This window comes from Trichechus manatus, unplaced genomic scaffold (assembly GCF_000243295.1).
Source record: "Trichechus manatus latirostris isolate Lorelei unplaced genomic scaffold, TriManLat1.0 scaffold00002, whole genome shotgun sequence".
Lineage (NCBI taxonomy): Eukaryota > Metazoa > Chordata > Mammalia > Sirenia > Trichechidae > Trichechus > Trichechus manatus.
The window spans coordinates 10,593,156-10,613,755 of record NW_004443938.1 but is presented as its reverse complement, the minus strand read 5'-3'; the positions used below and the strand labels follow the sequence as shown (position 1 = coordinate 10,613,755).

At 43.8% G+C, this 20,600-nt stretch overlaps 1 protein-coding gene across 1 annotated transcript in view; it reads left to right on the top strand.

Moving 5' to 3' along the window:
- The window catches only part of LOC101343732 (solute carrier family 22 member 1), a 38,259-nt gene extending 18,599 nt beyond the window's left edge, over positions 1-19,660 (top strand). The window contains exons 4-11 of the mRNA XM_004368795.1: positions 164-332; positions 1,074-1,188; positions 1,618-1,727; positions 6,737-6,951; positions 10,982-11,090; positions 15,342-15,454; positions 17,079-17,178; positions 19,594-19,660. Coding sequence (XP_004368852.1) covers positions 164-332; positions 1,074-1,188; positions 1,618-1,727; positions 6,737-6,951; positions 10,982-11,090; positions 15,342-15,454; positions 17,079-17,178; positions 19,594-19,660 — 998 coding nt within the window. The remainder of the gene's footprint in view (positions 1-163; positions 333-1,073; positions 1,189-1,617; positions 1,728-6,736; positions 6,952-10,981; positions 11,091-15,341; positions 15,455-17,078; positions 17,179-19,593) is intronic.
- The last annotated feature ends 940 nt before the right edge of the window (positions 19,661-20,600 follow it).

Genomic DNA, 20,600 nt, shown 5'->3' with positions numbered 1-20,600 from the left:
TGAGGGCACAGGGGAGGGCCCCTGGAGCAGGGCAGGAAGGCAGGTGAGGGCTCGGGGGTGCAGGAGAAGAACAGAAAGGATTGGGGACATGCAGCTTCTGAAAGCAGCCTCTGGCTTCTCTTCCTCCTGAGGAACTCACAAGACGACCTCGTGTTCCTCTCAGTCACAGAGCTGGTGGGCCCGGACTACAGGAGGACGGTGGCCATCTTGTACCAGATGGCCTTCTCGGTGGGCCTGGTGCTGCTTGCGGGCGTCGCCTATGCCCTGCCCCACTGGCGGTGGCTCCAGCTGGCCGTCTCCCTGCCCGTCTTCCTCTTCATGTTCTACTACTGGTGAGTGCTTCCTGCCCTGGTGGGCAAGGGGCTTCTCTCTGCCCTGGAAGGCTGTGCCCTGTGGCTGCTCCGCCCGCTTTCCGCTCACGGACCCCTGGCCTCCACCTTGCTGGCCTGGGCAGGTGAGAGCGCGCCTGTGAGTTTCCAAAAGCCCCTTGTACCCGAGATTCGCAACCTTTGAGCTATAACGTCCTAGCCCCATGTGAAACAGACAGCACGGTCTCTATCTGATTTTAAAGGTTCCTGAATGCGTTTTGTTTCGTTTTGAAAATAGCTGAAAACTGTGCAGTGGAATTAAGAGGAGATGCCCCGCTTTGGTGGCGTAGTGGTTAAGTGCTATGGCTGCTAAGCTAAAGGGTGGCAGTTCGAATCCCCAGGCCTTCCTTGGAAACCCTATGGGGCAGTTCTACCCTGTCCTATAGGCTCACTATGAGTTGGAATCAACTTGAAGGCAATGGGTTTGGTGTTTTTTTTTTTTTTTTTTTTTTTAGCCCCGCTGTGAAGCAGGGTGGGAGTTGGGTTGGGCACGTACGGTGTGAGGGGGTGTTCCCAGCGGGAGAAGTTTGCTGGCCCCTCTCCCTGAGATGAGGGCCACGTAGGAAGTGGGCGCTCCCGTTTCATCTGCTAACCTCAGCAGGTTCCCACACCCCGAGCACCCGTGTGGCCCCGTCACTCCGGTCAGCACTTCAAAGCAGCCTTGTTCTGGGAAAAATGCCGAGCAGTGACTCTCTGTGCCTGCAGGTGTGTGCCCGAGTCTCCGCGGTGGCTGTTATCACAGAAGAGAAACACGGAGGCGGTCAGGATCATGGGCTACATTGCCCGGAAGAATGGGAGACCGTCTCCTGCTGATTTAAAGGTGGTAACTGCCGATGTAAAGGGGGTCCTCACGCCCGGTGGGGGAGTCACCGAATGTTCGTTTGGGTTTATGATTCCGGAGGAGTTCCTGGTGGTGCAAATGGTGAATGCCGTCAGCTGCCAACCGAAAGGTTGGCGGTGCTAGTCCACACAGAGATGCCTCAGAAGAAAGTCCTGGCAATCTACTTCCAAAAAATCAGCCACTGAAAACCCCATGGAGCACAGTTCTGCCCTGATACACGTGGGGTCACTGTGAGTCGGGATAGGCTCAACAGCAACTGCTTCTGATTTGGGAAATGGCTTCTGGGGTGGCCTGTGAGCAGGACAGCCATGAAGGGGTGCCTGCCTCCTGGGTGGCTGGCCCCAGGCGGCTCCTTGGAGGGTTCCGGTCTCTGTGGCTCTGTGGGGTTGACCCTCTCGCTCTCCCCAGATGCTGTCCCTCAAGGAGGAGGACATCCCTGGAGAGCTGAGGCCGTCCCTCGCCGACCTGTTCCGCACGCCGCGCATGAGGAAGCATACCTTCATCCTGCTGTACCTGTGGTGAGGGCGCCCACACATTCCCAGAGCCGAGTCGCAGCCCGCCCGCACACTAAAGACAGTGAACTGACTCCCCGGAAGGGGAGAGGCGTGAAAAGGGGTGTTCAAATTTTCTGAGGGTTCAAAAAGGAGCCCTGGTGGTGCAGTGGTTAAGCACTCGGCTGCTAATCTAAAGGATGGCGAGAAAGATGTAGCAGTTTGCTTCCATAAAGATTACAGACACCCTATGGGGCGGTCCTACTCTGTCCTATAGGATCACTATGAGTCGGAATCAAGTGTTTGAAGAGGTCTTAAAAAGACATTCTTATTTCTCTCTGGAGGATCAAATAGTGGGAAAAAGGCTTCAGTTTAGTCAGAAGGATTTGCCAGATACGAGGCGTTAACAGTGAGCTGACTGAAACCTGCTAAGGGGCTTCCGAGGGCTCCTCAATGCCATCGGTCTCGTCTTTTGGGAATAACAAGTCTTGACTTAATGTCAGAAACGGGTGAGATTTCGGTGACTCCCAGTAAATTCAAGGCTGAAGGTCCTTTCCTTGCATCTAAACATGTTACAGACTGTACCTGAAAGTAGCTGTGCTTTGATCATCCATTGGCTGGAAAATTCTTATATACACGTGGACCCACCCGCATGCCTCTTGCAAAAACTCCACAGCCCCCAGGAAACTGCATCCTCTCTGGGGAAGGAGCCCCCACGCAGCCTGGGTTGCTGTCATGGGAAGAAATCCCCCACCTTTACTGCGTCCAAGTGGTGGTACTGGTCAACCCATTCACATACAGGTTGTCTCCTAAACCCTCCCCACACGTAGGGCAGAGCACCTGGACTCTGCCCCCGACGGCCCCAACAGGAGCGGCTCTGCTACGTGTTTATATTTCCACGGAAGACTTTTACTGGAACAAAGGATCCGAACTAATAGGGTGGTGGCTGGCACATAGTAGATACTCAGTAAATATTTATTGAAGGTTGAATGAATAACCACTGTTCTACAGAATCCATCCCATGTTCTTTAGCACACCAGGCTCACCCTGACCTCTCTGTGCCTCACCGCTCACCAACCCCATAGCCTGCTGCCCCGTAAGTGAGTCCCCCACCCCAGCCACATGGTTGTGCCTTTGCAGATATACCCTGCCTCCAACCACGTACCTGGTGGATATCTCTACTGGTACTTTCTTACTGTTCTGTAGGTTCACTATGAGTTGGAATCCACTCAACGGCAGTGGGTTTGGTGTTTGGTTTTTTCTATTCACAACGTCTCTTCTGTGCAGTGGTCCTGGACCACTGCAGAGAGGAAGAATGGTTTCCTCTCCTACACTGGGAGTCCATGGACGGGAGGTTGGAGATTCAAGTCCATCCAGAGGCACCTCAGAAGAAAAGCTTGGCAATCTGCTTCTGAAAATCGGCTTCGAAAACCCTGTGAAGCACAGTTCTATTCTGCACACATGGGGCACCATGAGTCCCAGTTGACTCCACGGCAACTGGTGGTACCCCTACGTTGCCTGGTTTTGCCCTCCCCAGCTGACCTTCCTCCAGGTGGGTCCTTGGTGGCACCCTGGACTCTTGTGTTCTCTTACACCCACCACCCAGGCTTGCAGCAAATCCTGCCAGCTCTGTCTGGGAATTATCTTCAGACCCTGCCGCTTCTCATCAAGCCCCTCTTGCTTCCCTGTTCTAGTGGTCTGATCTCCTGCCTGCGTGCCTGCAGGCGCCTCCCAGCTGTCTCTGCTTCTGCTCTTGTCCCCACTGTCCATGTGCCACAAAGCAGGCAAACGTGTCCTGTAAGTGTCAAAGAACAATTGTACCGGGCAGTTTGGAAGAGGCAAGGACAAGTTTATCCAGCAATTATTTCGAGGGAGGCGGAAGGGCCGAGGGAAAGGAGGGAACAGGCCGTGATGGGGGAAGGATAGGGCTGCAGGGAGGAGAGAGACCAGCCCCACTCCGCTGAGACAGAGAAGCCAGAGGTTTTTTTAAAGAAAGCCAAAGTTGGGGGGTGTTGATCTGGGAGTTTGCAGTTAGGGCCGGTTGGCTGGGAATGTTTTCTTTTCTGGTGATAAGTCCTCCTGGAGAGGGCAGGCAGAGGGAGATAAGGGATTCTTGGGTTAGGTGTGAGCATGGTCAGGATGTAAAGCAGGAAAACGGCAGTCTGAAGTTTGTTTAAACAGAGGCGATCATTCAGCCCATCTTGGTCAGCTGTTTGCAGTAAGCCCTTCTCTGAAGGTGAAGGGATTTCTTTCACCACGCAAGCTCTCTCGGATCACTGTTGTTTTCACTGTGACCCATGCATGCAGAATAGAACTGCCCTATAGGGTTTCCAAGGCTGTGACCTTTTGGAAGCAGATCGCCAGGCCTGTCTTCTGAGGCACTTCTGGGTGGGTTTGAACTGCCAACTTTTCAGCTAATAGTCGAGAGCGTTGCTGTTTCTGCCACCCAGGGACTCCCCAGGATCATAGGACTCAGATAAAATTTAACTTTGACATAAAGCTTATCCGGCCATGTCACTTGTCTGCTCACACCCCACAATGGCTTCCCACCCCACTGGGAATAAAATCAAACTCCTTTTCATAGCCTCCAAGGCCTCAGATGATCTGACCCCTGGACAGCTTCTCCTCCTCCCCTTCTTTTCATAATAGCAGTTGGGAGGCATGTCCATGATTCCAGGCTGTGTGACCTTCAGAAAGTTTCTTAACCTCTCTGTAACTGTTTCCTCATCAGCAAATTGGAGTAATAATGGTACCTAGAGTCCCTGATTGGTGTAAATGGTTAACACGCTTGGTTGCTAGCAAAAAGGTTGGTGGTTTGAGTCCCCACAGAGGTGCCTTGGAAGAAAGTGCTGGTGATCTATTTCTGAAAAATCAACCGTTGAAAACCCTATGCAACACGGTTCTAGTCTGATACACATGGAGTTGCCAAGAGTCATAATCCACTCAGTGGCAATTGGTTTTTGTTTTTTTACCTTTCCACCAGAAGTCCCTGGGTGATGCAAACGGTTAAACGCTCAGCTACTAACCAGAAGGCTGGAGGCTCAAATCCACCCAAAGGTGCCTCAGGAGAAAGGCCTGGTGATATACTTCTGAATAATCAGCCGTTGAAAACCCTATGGACCACAGTTCGACTCTGACACACATGGGGTCGCCATGAGTTGAAGTCAACTCAAAGGCAACTGTTTTTCTTTTTTTTAATCTCATAGGTATGATGGAATGATTAATGAGATAATGTGTGTAAGGGGCTTAGAACAGCATCTGACACAGATCAGGAAATGCTCAATAGCCATAAGTCGTTATTTTTCCCATCACTTTAATGTGTACATGTGATTCATGGGTTCTGCCAAAAGATGGCAGACCTGTGCATTTCTTAACTTGTCTTTTGACAAGAAAATCAAGGTTATACATTCCTTTCTCTTAAGTCAATCTCTTTATCATTAATGTGTGACCTGTTCCCACTTAACTGGCTCAATGGCCTGGGGATTTGCCCTGGGCTCAGCCTCACCTAAATTCACTAGGTTGTAGGTGAATGCCTTCCTCCTTGTTCTCCTGACCCCTTGTCCAATCAGGAATAAATTGAGACTAGAAACAAAAGCATCTTAATACTTCTCTGGGTGAAGCTTTATAAGACAAGTTGATACGTTACCTAGACACCTCAGTTGTAGACTCAGTTTTGGAGCTGGTAGGCAACTTACAAACACACATTTCTGATTGACCAAAATTTCTTCTCACAGTGTAAACACCAATAGAAACACAAAATGGTTTTAGCCTCCAAAATAATATAGTTTTCCCAGAAGTGACACATGGGACTCGAAACGTTGACTCGAGCGAGAGTGATTTAGCTGGTCCCCATCAGTCTGTATGCTAGATCCAGTAACGTTGCTATGTTGTTGTTGTTAGCTGCTGTTGAGCTGGCCCTGACTCGTGACGACTCCACGCACAATGGAAAAAAACACTGCCCCGTCCTGTGCCATCCCCATAGTTGGTTGTGGATCAGACCATTGTGATCCATAGGGTTCTCGCTGGCTGATTTTCAGAAGTAGATCACCAGGCCTTTCTTCCTAGTCTATCATAGTCTGGAAGCTCTGCTGAGCTTGTTCAGCATTATAGCGACCCGCAAGCCTCCATAGACTGACAGGTGGTAGCCATGCATGGGGTGCATTAGCTGGAAATCAAACCCAGCTCACCCGCATGGAAGGTGAGAATTCTATCACTGACCCACCACTGTCTCTGTTGCTATACTGTCCTCGAATATGGATAGAGATGTCATGCAGTGGTCTGTAGGGGTGAAAAAGAGTGAGTGAATAGAGCCCACTAAAGACAGTGTGGTATGATGGAGAGAGCCCCACAGTGGAGCGGGAAGACTTGGCCAGAGTTTCTGCTCTTGGTCTCTGGATTCATGGCCTTGGGCAAGATGATGATGATGATGATGACCACGATGACAATGTCAACAACAAATGCTCTTCTTCACTCAGTGTTTACTATGTCCCAGAAACTAGACCAAGCACTCTTTATCCATTAACACAATGGACACTCTTGACAAACTGACATGGTAGGTACTGTTATTATCTCCATTTACACATGAGGAAATTGAGGCGCAGAGGCTGGATAACTTACTCATGGTCACACGGTAATAAAGCAGTGCTGGAGCAGACAGACTGATGCCTGAGCCTGCTTACTGGTCCCCTGCATTCTCCCGCCGACCTGCTTGTAGGCTGCCAGAGCACTGACGGAGGTCAGGTTGGTACAGTGCTCAGTGCAGTGCCAGGCGCTCATCATTGGTGGTCTCCAGGAAACCTGGATATGTGCCGAAAGTCATGCGCTCATATACATTGTGAACAGAATTTCTCATCAAGCGCCCTTCTGGGGCACCCTCCTGACTTTTGTCCCCTTCCTATTCTGCTCTACGACGTTCTAAACCAAGTGATGGATGCTTCTCTCTAGCTGCTAGCGTCTTTCTTCCCTGCCACCAGAAACCCGCGGTGCCTCCTTTTCCACAGGGCTTGCCTTTGACACGCACTCTCCTCTTTGCTCAGGTTCACAAGCGCCGTGCTTTACCAGGGACTCATCATGCATATTGGGGCCACCGGTGGGAACCTCTACCTGGACTTCTTCTACTCCTCTCTGGTTGAGTTCCCCGCGTCCTTCTTCATCCTCTTCACCATCGACCGCATCGGCCGCATCTACCCACTGGCTGTGTGGAATCTGGTGGCGGGGGTAGCCTGCTTCGCTATGGTGTTTATTTCACATGGTGAGTTTGTCCATTTTTATCATCTTCCGGGTAACTGAATTTTGGGAGTAGCGTTTGAACTCTTTGATAAGCCTCTGGAACAAGAACATAGACGGAGCGTTACCTTTGAACTGCTGACTTTTTGGTTAGCAGCCAAGCTCTTAACCACCGTGCCACTGGAGCTCCTAGTGTTACCTTAGTCTACAATTTTTTTTAATTAAAAAGAAATTAAATTGAGGTATAACATATATACAATGAGCAAATGATAAGTGTACAACTCAACGAATTTTTGCATCTGTATACACCCTGGGTGACACAAATGGTTAAGGGCTTGACTATTAACCAAAAGGTTGGTGGTTCAAACCCACCCAGGGGTACCTCAGAAAACAGACCTGGCAATCTGCTTCTAAAAGGTCACAGCCTTGAAAACCCTATGGAGCAGTTCTACTCTGCACACCTGGGGTTGCCATGAGTCAGAATTAACTTGACAGCAAATACAAAACAACATATACCTAGGTACTATGACCTAGGTAAGATGGAGAACATTTCCAATACCCCAGAAGTCACCCTCATGCTCCTTCAAGATCAATACCCACCACACCTGCCAGGATAACTAGTACTCTGACCCCTGTCACCACGAGTTAATTTTGACTGTCTTTGTACTTCATGTGGAGCCCTGGTGGCACAGTGGTTAAGAGCATGGCTGCTAACCAAAAGGTCAGCAGTCCGAATCCACCAGCCGCTCCTTGGAAACCCTATGGGGCAGTTCTACTCTGTCCTATAGGGTCGCTATGAGTCGGAATTGACTCAACAGCAATGGGTTTACAGGGTGTACTTCATGGAAATGGAACCGTACCAAATATCCTCTTTCTTTCCCCCTCTGACTTCAGCCACTCATCCTTGTGTCGGAGATTCATCCATGTTGTTACATGAGAGTGTAGTCTGTACTTTTTAATGATTGTCTAGCATTCCATTATATGAATATAACACTATTTATCCACTCTAGTGTTGACTACATTTGTATGGTTTCCAGAGTCTATTGGGGTTAAAGCTGCAATAACGTTCTTGTGCCTGTCTGTTGAGTACATATCTAGGAGGCATTTGCTGGGTCAGTGGGTAGGCAGATGTTTAGCTTTGGGACATAATGCCAAACAGCTTTCCAAAATGGTTGTACCAAGTTATACTCCCACCAGCAATATGTATGAGAGTTCCAATTGTTTCACATCCTCAATAGCGCTTGATTTTGCTACAATATACACAGAAAAAATACACCAATTCAAGTTTCTACATATACAATTCAGTGATATTGATTACATTCTTTGAGTTGTGCAACCATACACACTCTCCTTTTCTGAGTTGCTCCTCCTGCATTAATATAAACTCACTTCCCCTTAAGGTTCCTATCTACTCTTTAAAGTTAATGTTGTCAGTTTGATTCCATATAGATAGATCTTGAAAGACACAATACTCAAGGCAGACATTCTTTACTAGTTAAGCCCAACTGTTATTTAGTTTTTAAGAAGGCATCAGGGAATATTTTTCAATTAAGTTTTTTTTTTAAAGATTAACTTAGGCCAATAGTTTTAGGGGTTCATCCAGTCTCCATGGATCCAGATAATCTGGATTCCATGAGAATTTGAAATTCTATTCTTAATTTCCCCCCTTTTGATCAGAATTCTTCTACAGAACTGTTGATCAAAATGTTCAGTAATACTGCTAGTCTTTTCAATATTAGCCATTCTGGTGGATGTGTACTTTAGTCTATAAGTCTTACAATCCAAGATCAATCAAAGTAGATTAATCTTAGCTTTAATTTGAGGACATAAACTGCTTTTTCACATTCCTTGCTTTTGGAAGTGTTGTTAAGTAAATACTGAGGTGGATTTGTTATTTCCTCAGATTTTATTGCTTATGCTTTGCACTTGTTGGTTTAATGAGTCATTTTGGTAGGCTTTTGTGCATGTATTGTGGAAAATGCTTCATGAAATCTGTAAGCGCAAGAAGCAGACTATGTAGACTAGTGTCTTAATTTTCTGGAGCTGCCATAACAAAATACCACAAAGTGGGTAGCTTTAAAGAACAGAAATTTATTGGCCCACATTTCTGGAGGCTAAACATCTAAACCAGGGTATTGACTGTGTCTATTCCTTCTGAGGGGCCCTGGTGGCACAGTGGTTAAAAGCTTGGCTGCTAACCAAAAGATAGGTAGTTCAAATTCACCAGTTGCTACTTGGAAACCCTATGTTCCATGCTTCTCTCCTAGTTCCTAGTGGCTTCTGGCAATCCTTGGCACTCCTTCCTTGTAGACAGAGCCCCACATACTGTCTTCCCTCTGCGTGTGACTCTGTTTCTGTGTTGGCTCCACCCTTTTATAAGACACCACTCTAAAGAGGTTAGAATTAGGACCCACCCTACTTCAGCATGACCTTGTTTAGCTTAACTGATAATATTTGCAAAGGGAATCCCTGTTTCCCCAGAGAAGGTCACATTCACAAGTGCAGGGGTGAGAACTTCAAGATATTATTTTGGGGGACAGAATTCAATCTGTAACACTCAGGCTGGAAATAAAATGGGGTGGATAAGATAAACTCAATATTCTTCTCCCTTCTTTCATGGGGTGAGAACAAAGCAGACAGGAAAAAGGCAGAGTGGATCTGAAATAGGTATTACCCACAGTCTTAGTTACCTAGTGCTGCTATAACAGAAATACCACAAGTGGGTGGCTTTAAAGAGCAGAAATTTATGTCCTCACATTCCTGGAGGCTAAGAGTCCAAATCAGGGTCTTGACCATGTCAATTCCTTCCTTTCATTAGCTTTGGGTATTCCTTGGTTTGTAAAGAATCCTCACAAGGTATTTACCCTCCCCCATGCATATACCTCTGTGTCTAATCTTCTCGTTTTAAACTCAGAAGTGATTACATTTAGAACTCACCCTACTCAGGTATGATTTAATCAACATAACAAACAAAAAACCCTATTTCCAAATAGCATTATATTCACAGGGATGGGGGTTAGGATTCAAACACATCTTTTGAGGAGACACAGTTTAATCCATAACACTCATTTTCTTCCCAAGCTCCTTGTTTTGGATTTGTGGGACACTGGAATCCTGGGTAATACTCAATGACTGGGTACATATATGTGTGTGTGTATATATATATACATATATATATATATATGTATGCACACACACATATATATACCCATTATATAACCATCGCTGTTGAGTCGATTCCGACTCCTAGTGACCTTATAGGACAGAGTAGAACTGCCCCATAGAGTTTCCAAGGAGCACATGGTGGATTTGAACTGCTGACCTTTTGGTTAGCAGACATAGCTCTTAACCACTACGCCACCAAGGTTTCCATATATATATATATGTATAACAACACTGAATACCAAGAAGGAGAACTCTGTTTTGGGTCTATTCTCCCATCCTTGGCAGAACTCGAGCATTGTCTTCTCTGGTGCTGCCTCTTTCTCAGACTATTTTGGGTTTAAAACATGTTGGGAAATAAACACTAGATTGAGAATTAGAACTTTGGTGTATCTGATATATATTCTAGGACTACGGCCTAAAGGAAGTACATTTATAGTACCTTCTATGTCCAGGCACTGTGCTAGCAGCTATAGCATTGTATAATGATTAAGGCCAACATTTATGGGGCATCACAATGGACATTAGACATATATTATCTCTCATTCCCACAACAATCTATAAAGTTATTTGCATTTTACAGCTGAGGAAATCAAAGCACAAAGAAGAAAATAACATGTCCAAGTTTATACAGCTGGCAGGAGGCAGAGCTGAGATTCCAAAAAGCACATTCTTTCCTCTGTACAATGGAACCTTCCCTAATGTGTCGTTATCAAGTCCCGTGATCTCTCTGGGACTCTGTTTATTTGCCCCAGAAGGAAAGGTTTAGATAAGACAATCTTTCAGGCTCTTCCAGCTCTAGAAGTCAAACACCATCCAATGTGGCTACCTGTCATAACTTGGTGAGCCTAAGTCCCCACTTTTCCCACACCCTCTTTGTGTCTCCTATCCAGAGCTATACTGGTTAAATATCGTGGTAGCTTGCATTGGCCGACTGGGAATCACCATTGTGTTCCAAATGGTCTGCCTAGTGAATGCTGAGCTGTATCCTACATTTATCAGGTGAGTGCATTGAAGGAGTGGTAGCCATTCAAATAGCTGTGTTCCAGCCAGGCTGAATGAGGACTAACATTCACAAGCATTTCCTCAAGCACCCCCCAAGGACTGATCAGTCTGGACATTGAGTGGCATTGTTACTAAGGCATGCTTAACAGGCATTTTAAGGGCAGTGAAACTAGTCTGTATGATACCGTCATGGTGGATTCATGACATTATACATTTGTCAAATCTTAGAAATGTACAACCCAAAGAGTGAACCCTAATGTAAACTATTCTTGTTGTTAGTTGCTGTTGAGTTGGCGCCAACTCATGACGACCTTATGTATAACAGGACGAAATGAAACGTTGCCTGGTCCTATTGGTTCATTGGATGTAACAAATGTACCACACTATTGCAGGGTGTTAATAACAGGAGAAACTGTGTGCAGGGGAGAAAGAGGTTATATGGGAACTCTCTGTAATTTCTGCACAATTTTTCTGTAAACCTGAAACTGCTCTAAAAAAAAATAAAGTCTATTACTGGTGTGAACACTGAATTTGAGATTAAAATGAATGTAGCTATGGATACAGGACAGAAAATAAATGTTACAAATGTGATAATAAAGAAATACTCTAAGATTTTAATGGAAAGAGAGAGAGAGAATTGTCAGATGTGATGTAAGTAAGACCCAAAAGGATAAAACTGTTCTCAAGTAATTTAGCCATGTTCTTAAAACAAAGCTCAAGATTATTTGTAGGAATACAAAAATATCCAGCACCGAACAAGGTAAAATTCACAATGTCTGGCAACCAATCAAAAATTACCAGGCACGCAAAGAAGCAGGCATAGAGAAGCTACATCAAGGAGAAAAATAAACCAGTCTAAATTGGCCCAGAAATGACACAGATGATAGTCTTAATAGACAAGGACATTAAAATAGTTATTGTAACTATATTCTGCATGTTCAAGAATGTAGAGAAAAACTGAATATGTTAAGTGAAGATGTGAAATATATATATATATATAGTGAATTCCTTAAAGGTCACTAATGGTGAATTTTTATATTACTGTATTTTACCAGTGTCAGGGTGAGGTTGCCTTTCTTTTTTTTCCTTAATTAAAAAATTAATCAACTAAAAAAAAAAAAAAAGCAACAGAACCCTGACACTGGAGAGTAAAAAGCCCTGACTCTAATCACTGTTGATCTGATGAGGGCTTTACAGGGGTGGTCCTCAACCTTGATGGCACGTTAAAATCAGTTAGGCCATTTTTTATTTTATTTTTTATTGTACTTTAGATGAAGGGTTACAGAACAAACTAGTTTCTCATTAAACAATTAGTACACATATTGTTTTATGACATTGGTTTACAACCCCATGACATGTCAACACTCTCCCTTCTCGACCTTGGGTTCCCTATTATCAGTTACATGAAATATATTTTAAAGAGACCCAAATTGAGCTTACAGAGATGAAAATTATAATGTCTAAGATGAAAAATACACCAAATGGTTTTAATGGTAGATTAGACATGAAAGGAGAAAATATTAGTGAATTTGAAGACAGTGATAGAAACTATCCAAATGAAACACAGAGAGAATTAGTGAGCTGTGGGACAGACAAATCCAATACATGGAATTGAAGTTCACAAAGGAGAGTAAAAAATGGTGGCTGGGGAGACAGGAAAAATCTTTGAAGAAATAATGGCCAAAATTTTCCAGATTTGATGAAAACTACAAATGTACAGAACCATAAATCTCAATAAATCCCTAGCACAAAAAACATGAGGAAAGGCACATCATAATGAAATTTCTTTAAAGCCAACGATAAAGAGAAAATCTTAAAAGCAGTCAGAGAAAAAACACACATCATAAATATAAACAAAGATAAGAATGACAGCAGATTTCTTATTGGAAACAAAATAAACTCAGATATGGTAGAGCAGCATCCTTAAATTATTGAAAGAAAAAAAAACTGTCTTTACTCATCAAAAATCTTTTGAAAAGGAAGGAAAATAAAGACTTTTCAGACATACAAAAGCCAAAAGGATTCATTGCCAGCAGACCTGCACTACAGGAAATGCTAAGGTTGTTAAGGCACAAGGAAAATGATATCAGATGGGAATGTCGGTCTACACAGAAAATAAAGATCACTGGAATGGCAACTATGTGGGAAAATAGAAATACTTTCCTTTTCTGCTAAATTATTTACTTTAAAAGATAATGAACTGCTTAAAGCAGGGATGGGCAAAATTTTCTTGTATGGGCCTAAATAGTAAGTATTTTAGATTTTGTGAGTCATGTATGTTCTCTGCTGCATATTCTTCTCTGTATGTTTGTTTTTTTACAACCCTTTAAAAATGCAAAAAACCATTCTTAACTCAGAGATTATAACAAAACAGGCTGTAGGTTGGATTTTCCTTGTATGCTGTAATTTGTCAATCCCTGATTTAAAGCAAAAATAACAACGTATTGTGGGATTAATAACATACGTGGAAAGTAAAATGTGTGATAAAATTGGGCAAAGGTTGGAAAAAAATAAATGGAAGTATACTATTTTAAGGTTCATATAGTATAGAAGAAGTAGTATAATATCACTTGAAGCTAGACTGTGATGAGTTAAAGATATGCACCATAAACCCTAAAGAAAAAACAGACAAACAGTTATCACTATTAATCTAACAAAGAAGATAAAATGGAATCATTAAAAATACTAACTCCATAAGAAGGCAGAAAAGGAGGAAAAGAATAACAAAGAACAGATGGGAAAAAAAGGAAGAAAATAGTGATATAATAGATTTTAAACCCATCCATATCAATAATCACAAGAAATACAAATGGTCTAAATACCCAGTTAAAAGGCAGAGATTGTCAGATCAGGCAAAAAGGAGAGATCCAACTGTATGATGTTTATAAGAAACTCACTTTAAATATAAAGACAGAGATAGTTTAAAAATAAATAAAAGTTTGGGAAAGATACTATAAATAGAGATAATATAAAATTAAAACAGTTAAAAACAACATTCCATCCTACCACCAACTGAAAGAAGGCCGGAGTGGCTATATTCATATCAGACAAAGTAGATTTTAGAGCAAAGAATATTACAGGGGAGTATTACAAGGATACAAAGTGTCATTTCAAGTAGACGGTCCCTTTACCTCTTTCCCCTCTAGCTTCTGTGTTCTCCAGTCCTTGGTACCCACTCTCTACCCTTTCCTATCTCTCAGTGAGTATCTGGTCCCCTAATGAAGACTCTCTTCCTCTCAGTTCTCAAAACCTGCTTTGAGGAAATGATCCCCAGCAACTCACAATCAGATAGAAGAAACAACTGGCCACAGCTTAAATATCACCCTCCCAGGAGCATTTTCATTTCAGCAGAGACCTAAGCTTTCAGCTACAGGAAAGAAGCCCTTAATTAGAATTTGAATTATCAGCCTTGTCTTGCTCAACAATTCGCAACTCAACACCAGATCATCCTCTTTAGCACCACTGACCCCCATACAGTTCTAGTCCTAGAAGTGGGAATCCATGTTTTCTTGGAGAGATCTATTTTAGGCTGGCTACCCTGTGGCACAATACTCTTCCATGGGTCATATACACAAGGAAGAGCTTAGCTAATGAGCTCCATTCATTGACCATCACAACTTAACCAATGAGCTCCAATGATGATCCCTCTTTCTCATTAGTCCCCCTTCCTTCCCTTGCTTCCCCGTGTATCTCCTCTAGCGGTCACTTGCTGGCTGTTGAGGTGATGACGTTGTTAGTCAGTCTTTGGTACAGAACAGTCAAGAGTTTCCTCCTGGCCTGACCCAACTCGCAGGGTCCCAGGGCTGAGATAAGCCCAGATCCCACTAGACCCAGTCTCACCCACATGTGATGTTCTCCTACAGAGGACACTGGGATCAGGAGTGGGGTAAAACTGAGGTTCAGAGCAAGGAGTACTTTGTTGTTATCTTTGCCAGGCTTGTAGCAATTCTTTAGGAATTACATGCTTGAGAGCTAGATATGTGAAAGTATAATTTTACAAAGGCAGAGCTCTTCTTCAGCTGCATGGACAATGGGGCAGCTCAGACCAATTCTCACTCTGAGCCTAATAACTCCTCTCAGTAGCAAGTGGGTTAATCCACTCAGCTCCTCCTTACCCCTGCAGTTTGCTTGTGGTGTGCTGACCACCATGGCACCCCCAGCTAGCCACAGTGGCTGGCATTGGGTTTGCTCTAGGTTGAGGTTAACATATGGAAATGAAAATCATTTTTGCTCTCTGTATTTTATCAGGAACCTTGGATTAATGGTATGCTCTTCCCTGTGTGATGTGGGTGGAATCGTCACCCCCTTCATTGTCTTCAGGCTGATGGAGGTTTGGCAAGGCTTGCCTCTCGCGTTGTTTGGTGAGATTCCGTGGGGCATTTATTATTCCTTCTTTCCAGCCTGGCAGTGGGCACAGTGCCTGGTACAGAATGAGTACTCAGGAACTCTGTGTTGAGTGATACTCCCAAGAGAGCTTCCAGAAAGTGAGGATGATGCTTGCTCTTCAGTTGTCACATGGCTCACTCAGTCTTGTGTAGTTCTGTGGGAAAATAAGATGCATTCCTAGAAGGTGAACCAGAGGTTTATGCCCTATGGCTCTAGAATCCAAAAATTCATCTGACAGGACAGAATCTGGGAGACCTTTTGATGGAATCCCCTGCTTTCTTGTGAATTTGACTCCCAACTTGTACATTTAACATGTAATTGCTGGAGGCTTGAGGATGCTAGGAAACCCTGGTGGCGTAACAGTTAAGTGCTACAGCTGCTAACCAAAAGGCTGGCAGTTCAACTCCACCAGGTGCTCCTTGGAAAGTCTATGGGACAGTTCTACTCTGTCCTATAGGTCGCTATGAGTGGGAATTGACTGGATGGCAGCGGGTTTTTTTGGTTTTGAGGATGCTAAATTATCACCCCTCTTCTATTTATGGAGCTTAACAATTGAGAGTAGATGGGGATCAAAGTACAGTATCAGTTTTACTGGTGATAAAGTTGGATCAGAGAAGGAGGAGGAGCCTGTTACTTCTCTCCCCAAACTTAGACTTTGGGACCTCCAAGACTCTGCTTAACCCCTCAGTCAGAGGCAGGATGGCGGACCATGTACAGAGATTTGCCAGACCTGGACACAGGCCAGTATTACAGGGAGGGAGGAAGAAAGAGAGAGAGAGAGAGGAACAAGAGGGGCCCACAGTGCTCTGATGCTCTAATGCTCTATATCTAAGCTCTCTCTTGCTCTCACTTTCTCCCTCTTGCTCTTTCACTTTCTACCTCACTACCTCTCTATCTGATCTATCTCATCTCTGTCTATCTCTCTACCTATCTACCTATCTAATCAAGCATCTATTTACTTACATACCTGTCTGTCTATCTGCTTATCTTCCTATCTCTCTATCATTTATCTAATCTAATCTCATCTCTTTCTAAAGTAACCAGTCAAAATTGAGTTTTATATTGTTCTTGAGGTACCTGCATCAACAAGTCCCCTAATACTTAAACATTACTTGACAGCAACTAGTTTTGTTTGTTTGTTTTCTAAGAACTTGATACTTACATAGAAGTAAAATTAGGATAATATTTCCTTTTTTCACTCTGGTATTTTTCCAGTTACCCTATTGCTTTAATTTTCTTTGCTTGATGTTCCTTAAGGAGCCCTGATGGCGCAGTAGTTAAGTGCTCAGCTGCTAACCAAAAGGTCAGTGGTTTGAACCCACCAGTGGCTCCACAGGAGAAAGATGTGGCAATCTACTTCCATAAAGATTCCCGCCTTGGAAACTCTACGGGGCAGTTCTAGTCTGTCCTACAGGTTTGCTCTGAGTCGGAATCGACTCAACGGCAATGAGTTTGGCTTGGTGACATTCCTTACAACTTTTTTTTTTTTAATACGGTCTCTCACACCGTTATCTAGAGGACTCTTTAATTAGCTGTCATTACCTCTGTAAATGGTATTGGCTATGCTCTAATTGCTCCATGTGAAATCTGCCTTTGAAGCGGTGTGTGGCCTGGTGGCTGGAGGAATGACGCTGCTCCTTCCAGAGACCAAGGGGATGTCTTTGCCGGAGACCATCGAGGACATCGAGAACCTCTCGAGGTGACATCCTGGGGAGCTCAGGGACTCGGGGGGCCTGAAAAGGGTCAAGGGAGCACTTCACAGTGTATTTCCTCTGTGTTCAAGGTTTAGGAGAGCTTTACCTATATTGGGATGCCTTTTTATCACTCCTCGAGCTTTTCTATATGTAAACAGAACACTATAGCAAGGGGCTGTACGCAGGGAAAGAATAACCAGTTGCTGTGGCGTCGATTCCGACTCATGGCGACCCCATGTGTGTCAGAGTAGAACTGCTTCGTAGGGTTTTCATGGGTATGACCTTTGGGAAGCAGATGGCCAGGACTTTTGTCTGAAGCATCATCTAACTATCCTTTCAGTTAGTTGCCTGGTGCTGAACCGTTTGCACCACCAGGAAGAGAACAGAGGCCATGGATATGCATTTTGAGTTGACAGCATTCTGTCCTAAACTGCTGGAGCAGAAAAAGATTTATCTGGGCTGTTGATTGAAGGGGCAACAGGACCCCTAGCGCATCCCCAGAGAGTTAATCACTCTGAGTTGGGAACATCGTTAAATCAATCTTCTGTTCTTTTAGTAACTGTCAGTTCAGATTCTTTAGTGATTTTCTTCACAAAGAAGAATGTCTTAAATGTTTCACCCTTGCAACAGAGACAAGCGCTTTAGTGGAGGCTAAGATTTTACTCTTAACAACAAAGGAAGGAAAGAAAGTGTGTGATGAGGTGACCTCTCGGTGCCTCTGCAGCCCCGGTTCCACGACTGCAGAGTAATAACACACGAGTCCCTGTAAGTGGAGAGAGAAGGGTCTGTGGAGTCAGGAAGACCTGGGTTCAAGTCTTGATGTGGCCCCCTCCTTGGCCTCGTGACTTTGGGAGAGTTATTTAAAATACAAAGCCTTAATTTCCTTACCTGAAAAACAGCCATGATAATACTTAACTTACAGAGTGAAATAAAAGGAGGCGAGAGGGCCTAATCTATTTCTTGGCACATAGTAGGCTTTCAATAAATATTAGAAATTGTTTCCATCCTTATTGCATATTGTGTGATTTTCTCAGTGATTCTCAATTTTTCGCATGCGCAAGAATCACGAAGAGCGCTTGCTAGAATGCAGATTCCTGGACCTTCTAATTTTGACTTAATAAGTGAAGGGTGGGTCCCAGCAAGCTGCACTTTTAATAGCTCCAGAGACAATGCCCACGTAGGTGCTCTGTAAACCCCACTTGGAGAAATTGTGAATTGCTTAGTACCTGATTTTAATGATAAACACACGGTTTAGTTGTTGACAATTTGCTTCTTTTTGGTCTGAAGTGATAGAAATACACAGCTAATGTTGTGTTGCCTGATTTAAAAAGGTTTTAATTTTAATTTGCTAAAAGGCCCTTGGTCCTCATCTAGGATGTTTTTGTTTAATCACTTCTCTCCGTCCTGCCTTTCTAGGGGGGGCCAGGTGGTCCTGCTCTGCGCCCCCCACCCCCCCACCCCGTGCATCCCGTGCACCCTCTGCCCTTGACAGCACTCTTCACACGTTATAACATCGCTATTCCGTCATCTGTCTTCTCCACTATACTGAATTCCATAAGTAGTAGCCCCTGTCTGTTGCCAGAGAGATCAATTCCTCCTCTTCCCTACTTTCATGGGAAGAATGTCAGAGACTGGGAATAATAGCAACACCAGCTAACGTTTATGGAATGTGTCAAGCACGTCTCTGAAAGCTTTGCTGGCATTCTCACTCAATCCTCTCATAATACCGTGAGGCAACTACTATTGTTATCATACCCATTTCACAGATGAAGGAAATAATGACAGGAAACCCTAGGGGACAGTTCTACTCTTTAGTAGATACTCTTTGAATCAAATCAATGGCAATGGGTTTGGTTTTTGGTTTTGGTTTACCCAAAGAGTCACCGGATTCAAAATGGAACGTTGACTGGTGATTGAGTTAGGTCGCAACATGATTGACGTTCTACTTCATGGGTCAGCGAACCTTTTCTGTAAAGGGTCAGGTAGGAAATATTTTAGGCTTTGGGGCCATACGAAGTCTATCGCCAGTACTCAGCTCTGCTGTTGTAGCGTGGAAGTAGACAAAGGCAATATGGAAGCAAATGAGTGTGACTAGGTTCCAATACGACTTTACTGATGGACCTTGAAATTTGAACTTCATCTGTTTTTCAATTGTCACAAAATATTTTTATCTAATTTTTTTTTTCCAACTGTTTAAAAATGTGAAAAAGGAATCTTAGCTCGCAAGGTATACAAACAGGTGGTGAGCCAGATTTGGCCCACAGCCTGTGGTTTGCCAACCCTTTCTCTATTTTGTTGCTTGCTGTCCTCACCCTCTCTCTTTTTCCTGAAAACTTATCCCTGCATACAAAATTTGCAACAGTTTTTTAATCCAGATATTGATTATTGTAATTGTAATTTTTTATTTTTGGTTGCCACAGGAAAGCAAAGCCCAAAGAAAACACCATTTACCTTCAGGTCCAGACATCAGAATTCTCTGGCACCTAAGAGAAAGGTTGCCCTGGGGACTGGATGGCAGAGAGATGAATATGGAGCCATCATCTGAAGAGGCTCTGGAAGCCCGTACATTCACACTCTTCCTCATACTTGTCTGCCCCCTAATCAGTCTCAATCCCTAGGGATTGCGTGAGTGGGCTTTGATTTTTTTTTGTTTGCTTCCTTTTAAGTCCCCCAAAGCCCTGGCTATCTTTGAGCTCCTTCTCCTTTCTAGTGAAAGCTTGGCTGTAACCAAGTACTTAATTATCTAAAGTATTTTAAAGACCCAGTAGAATTCAAGTGTTGCATAATAAAGAAGCCTCTGCAACTGGTTTTCTAGAATAAGTATTGTTTTATTCACTATCTGAAAGAAAATACCTTTGTATTTGTAGGTAACTGTGTTGGCAAAAGCATTTCGACGTATAGTTAGTTCTTTGAGGGCATTTGGTTTTTAAGAATGGCTACTTTTCTGGCCAGTTGCCATCAAGTTGACTCCGACTCATGGCAGTCTCATGTGTGTCAGAGTAGAACTTGCTCCACAGAATTTTCAATGGCTGATTTTTGGGATGTAGAGCCCCAGGCCTTTCTTCTGAGGCACCTCTGGGTGGACTTGAACCACCAACCTTTTGGTTAGCAACTGAGCCTCATTCAAATACCAGAAGCATTATTATCATTGTAGGGAAGAAGTTTCTGCCAGATACGAATATTTTATTCTATTTCACTATTGGTTTTAGCTCTTGTTGGTGATTCTAGAAGGTGAGCTAGTATGCCAACTGTGAAATATCACAGTACAGTAAATATATCAAAAAGAGTTCAATTTGCTATGAGTTAATGTCCTTCTTGGACCCTATGCAGTGATTAGTTACTGGAGTACAAAAAAAATTCATTAAAAAATTTCTTCATCTGTGCGACAGACTACAAAAGCAACATAATACAAGGCTTCAGAGTACAT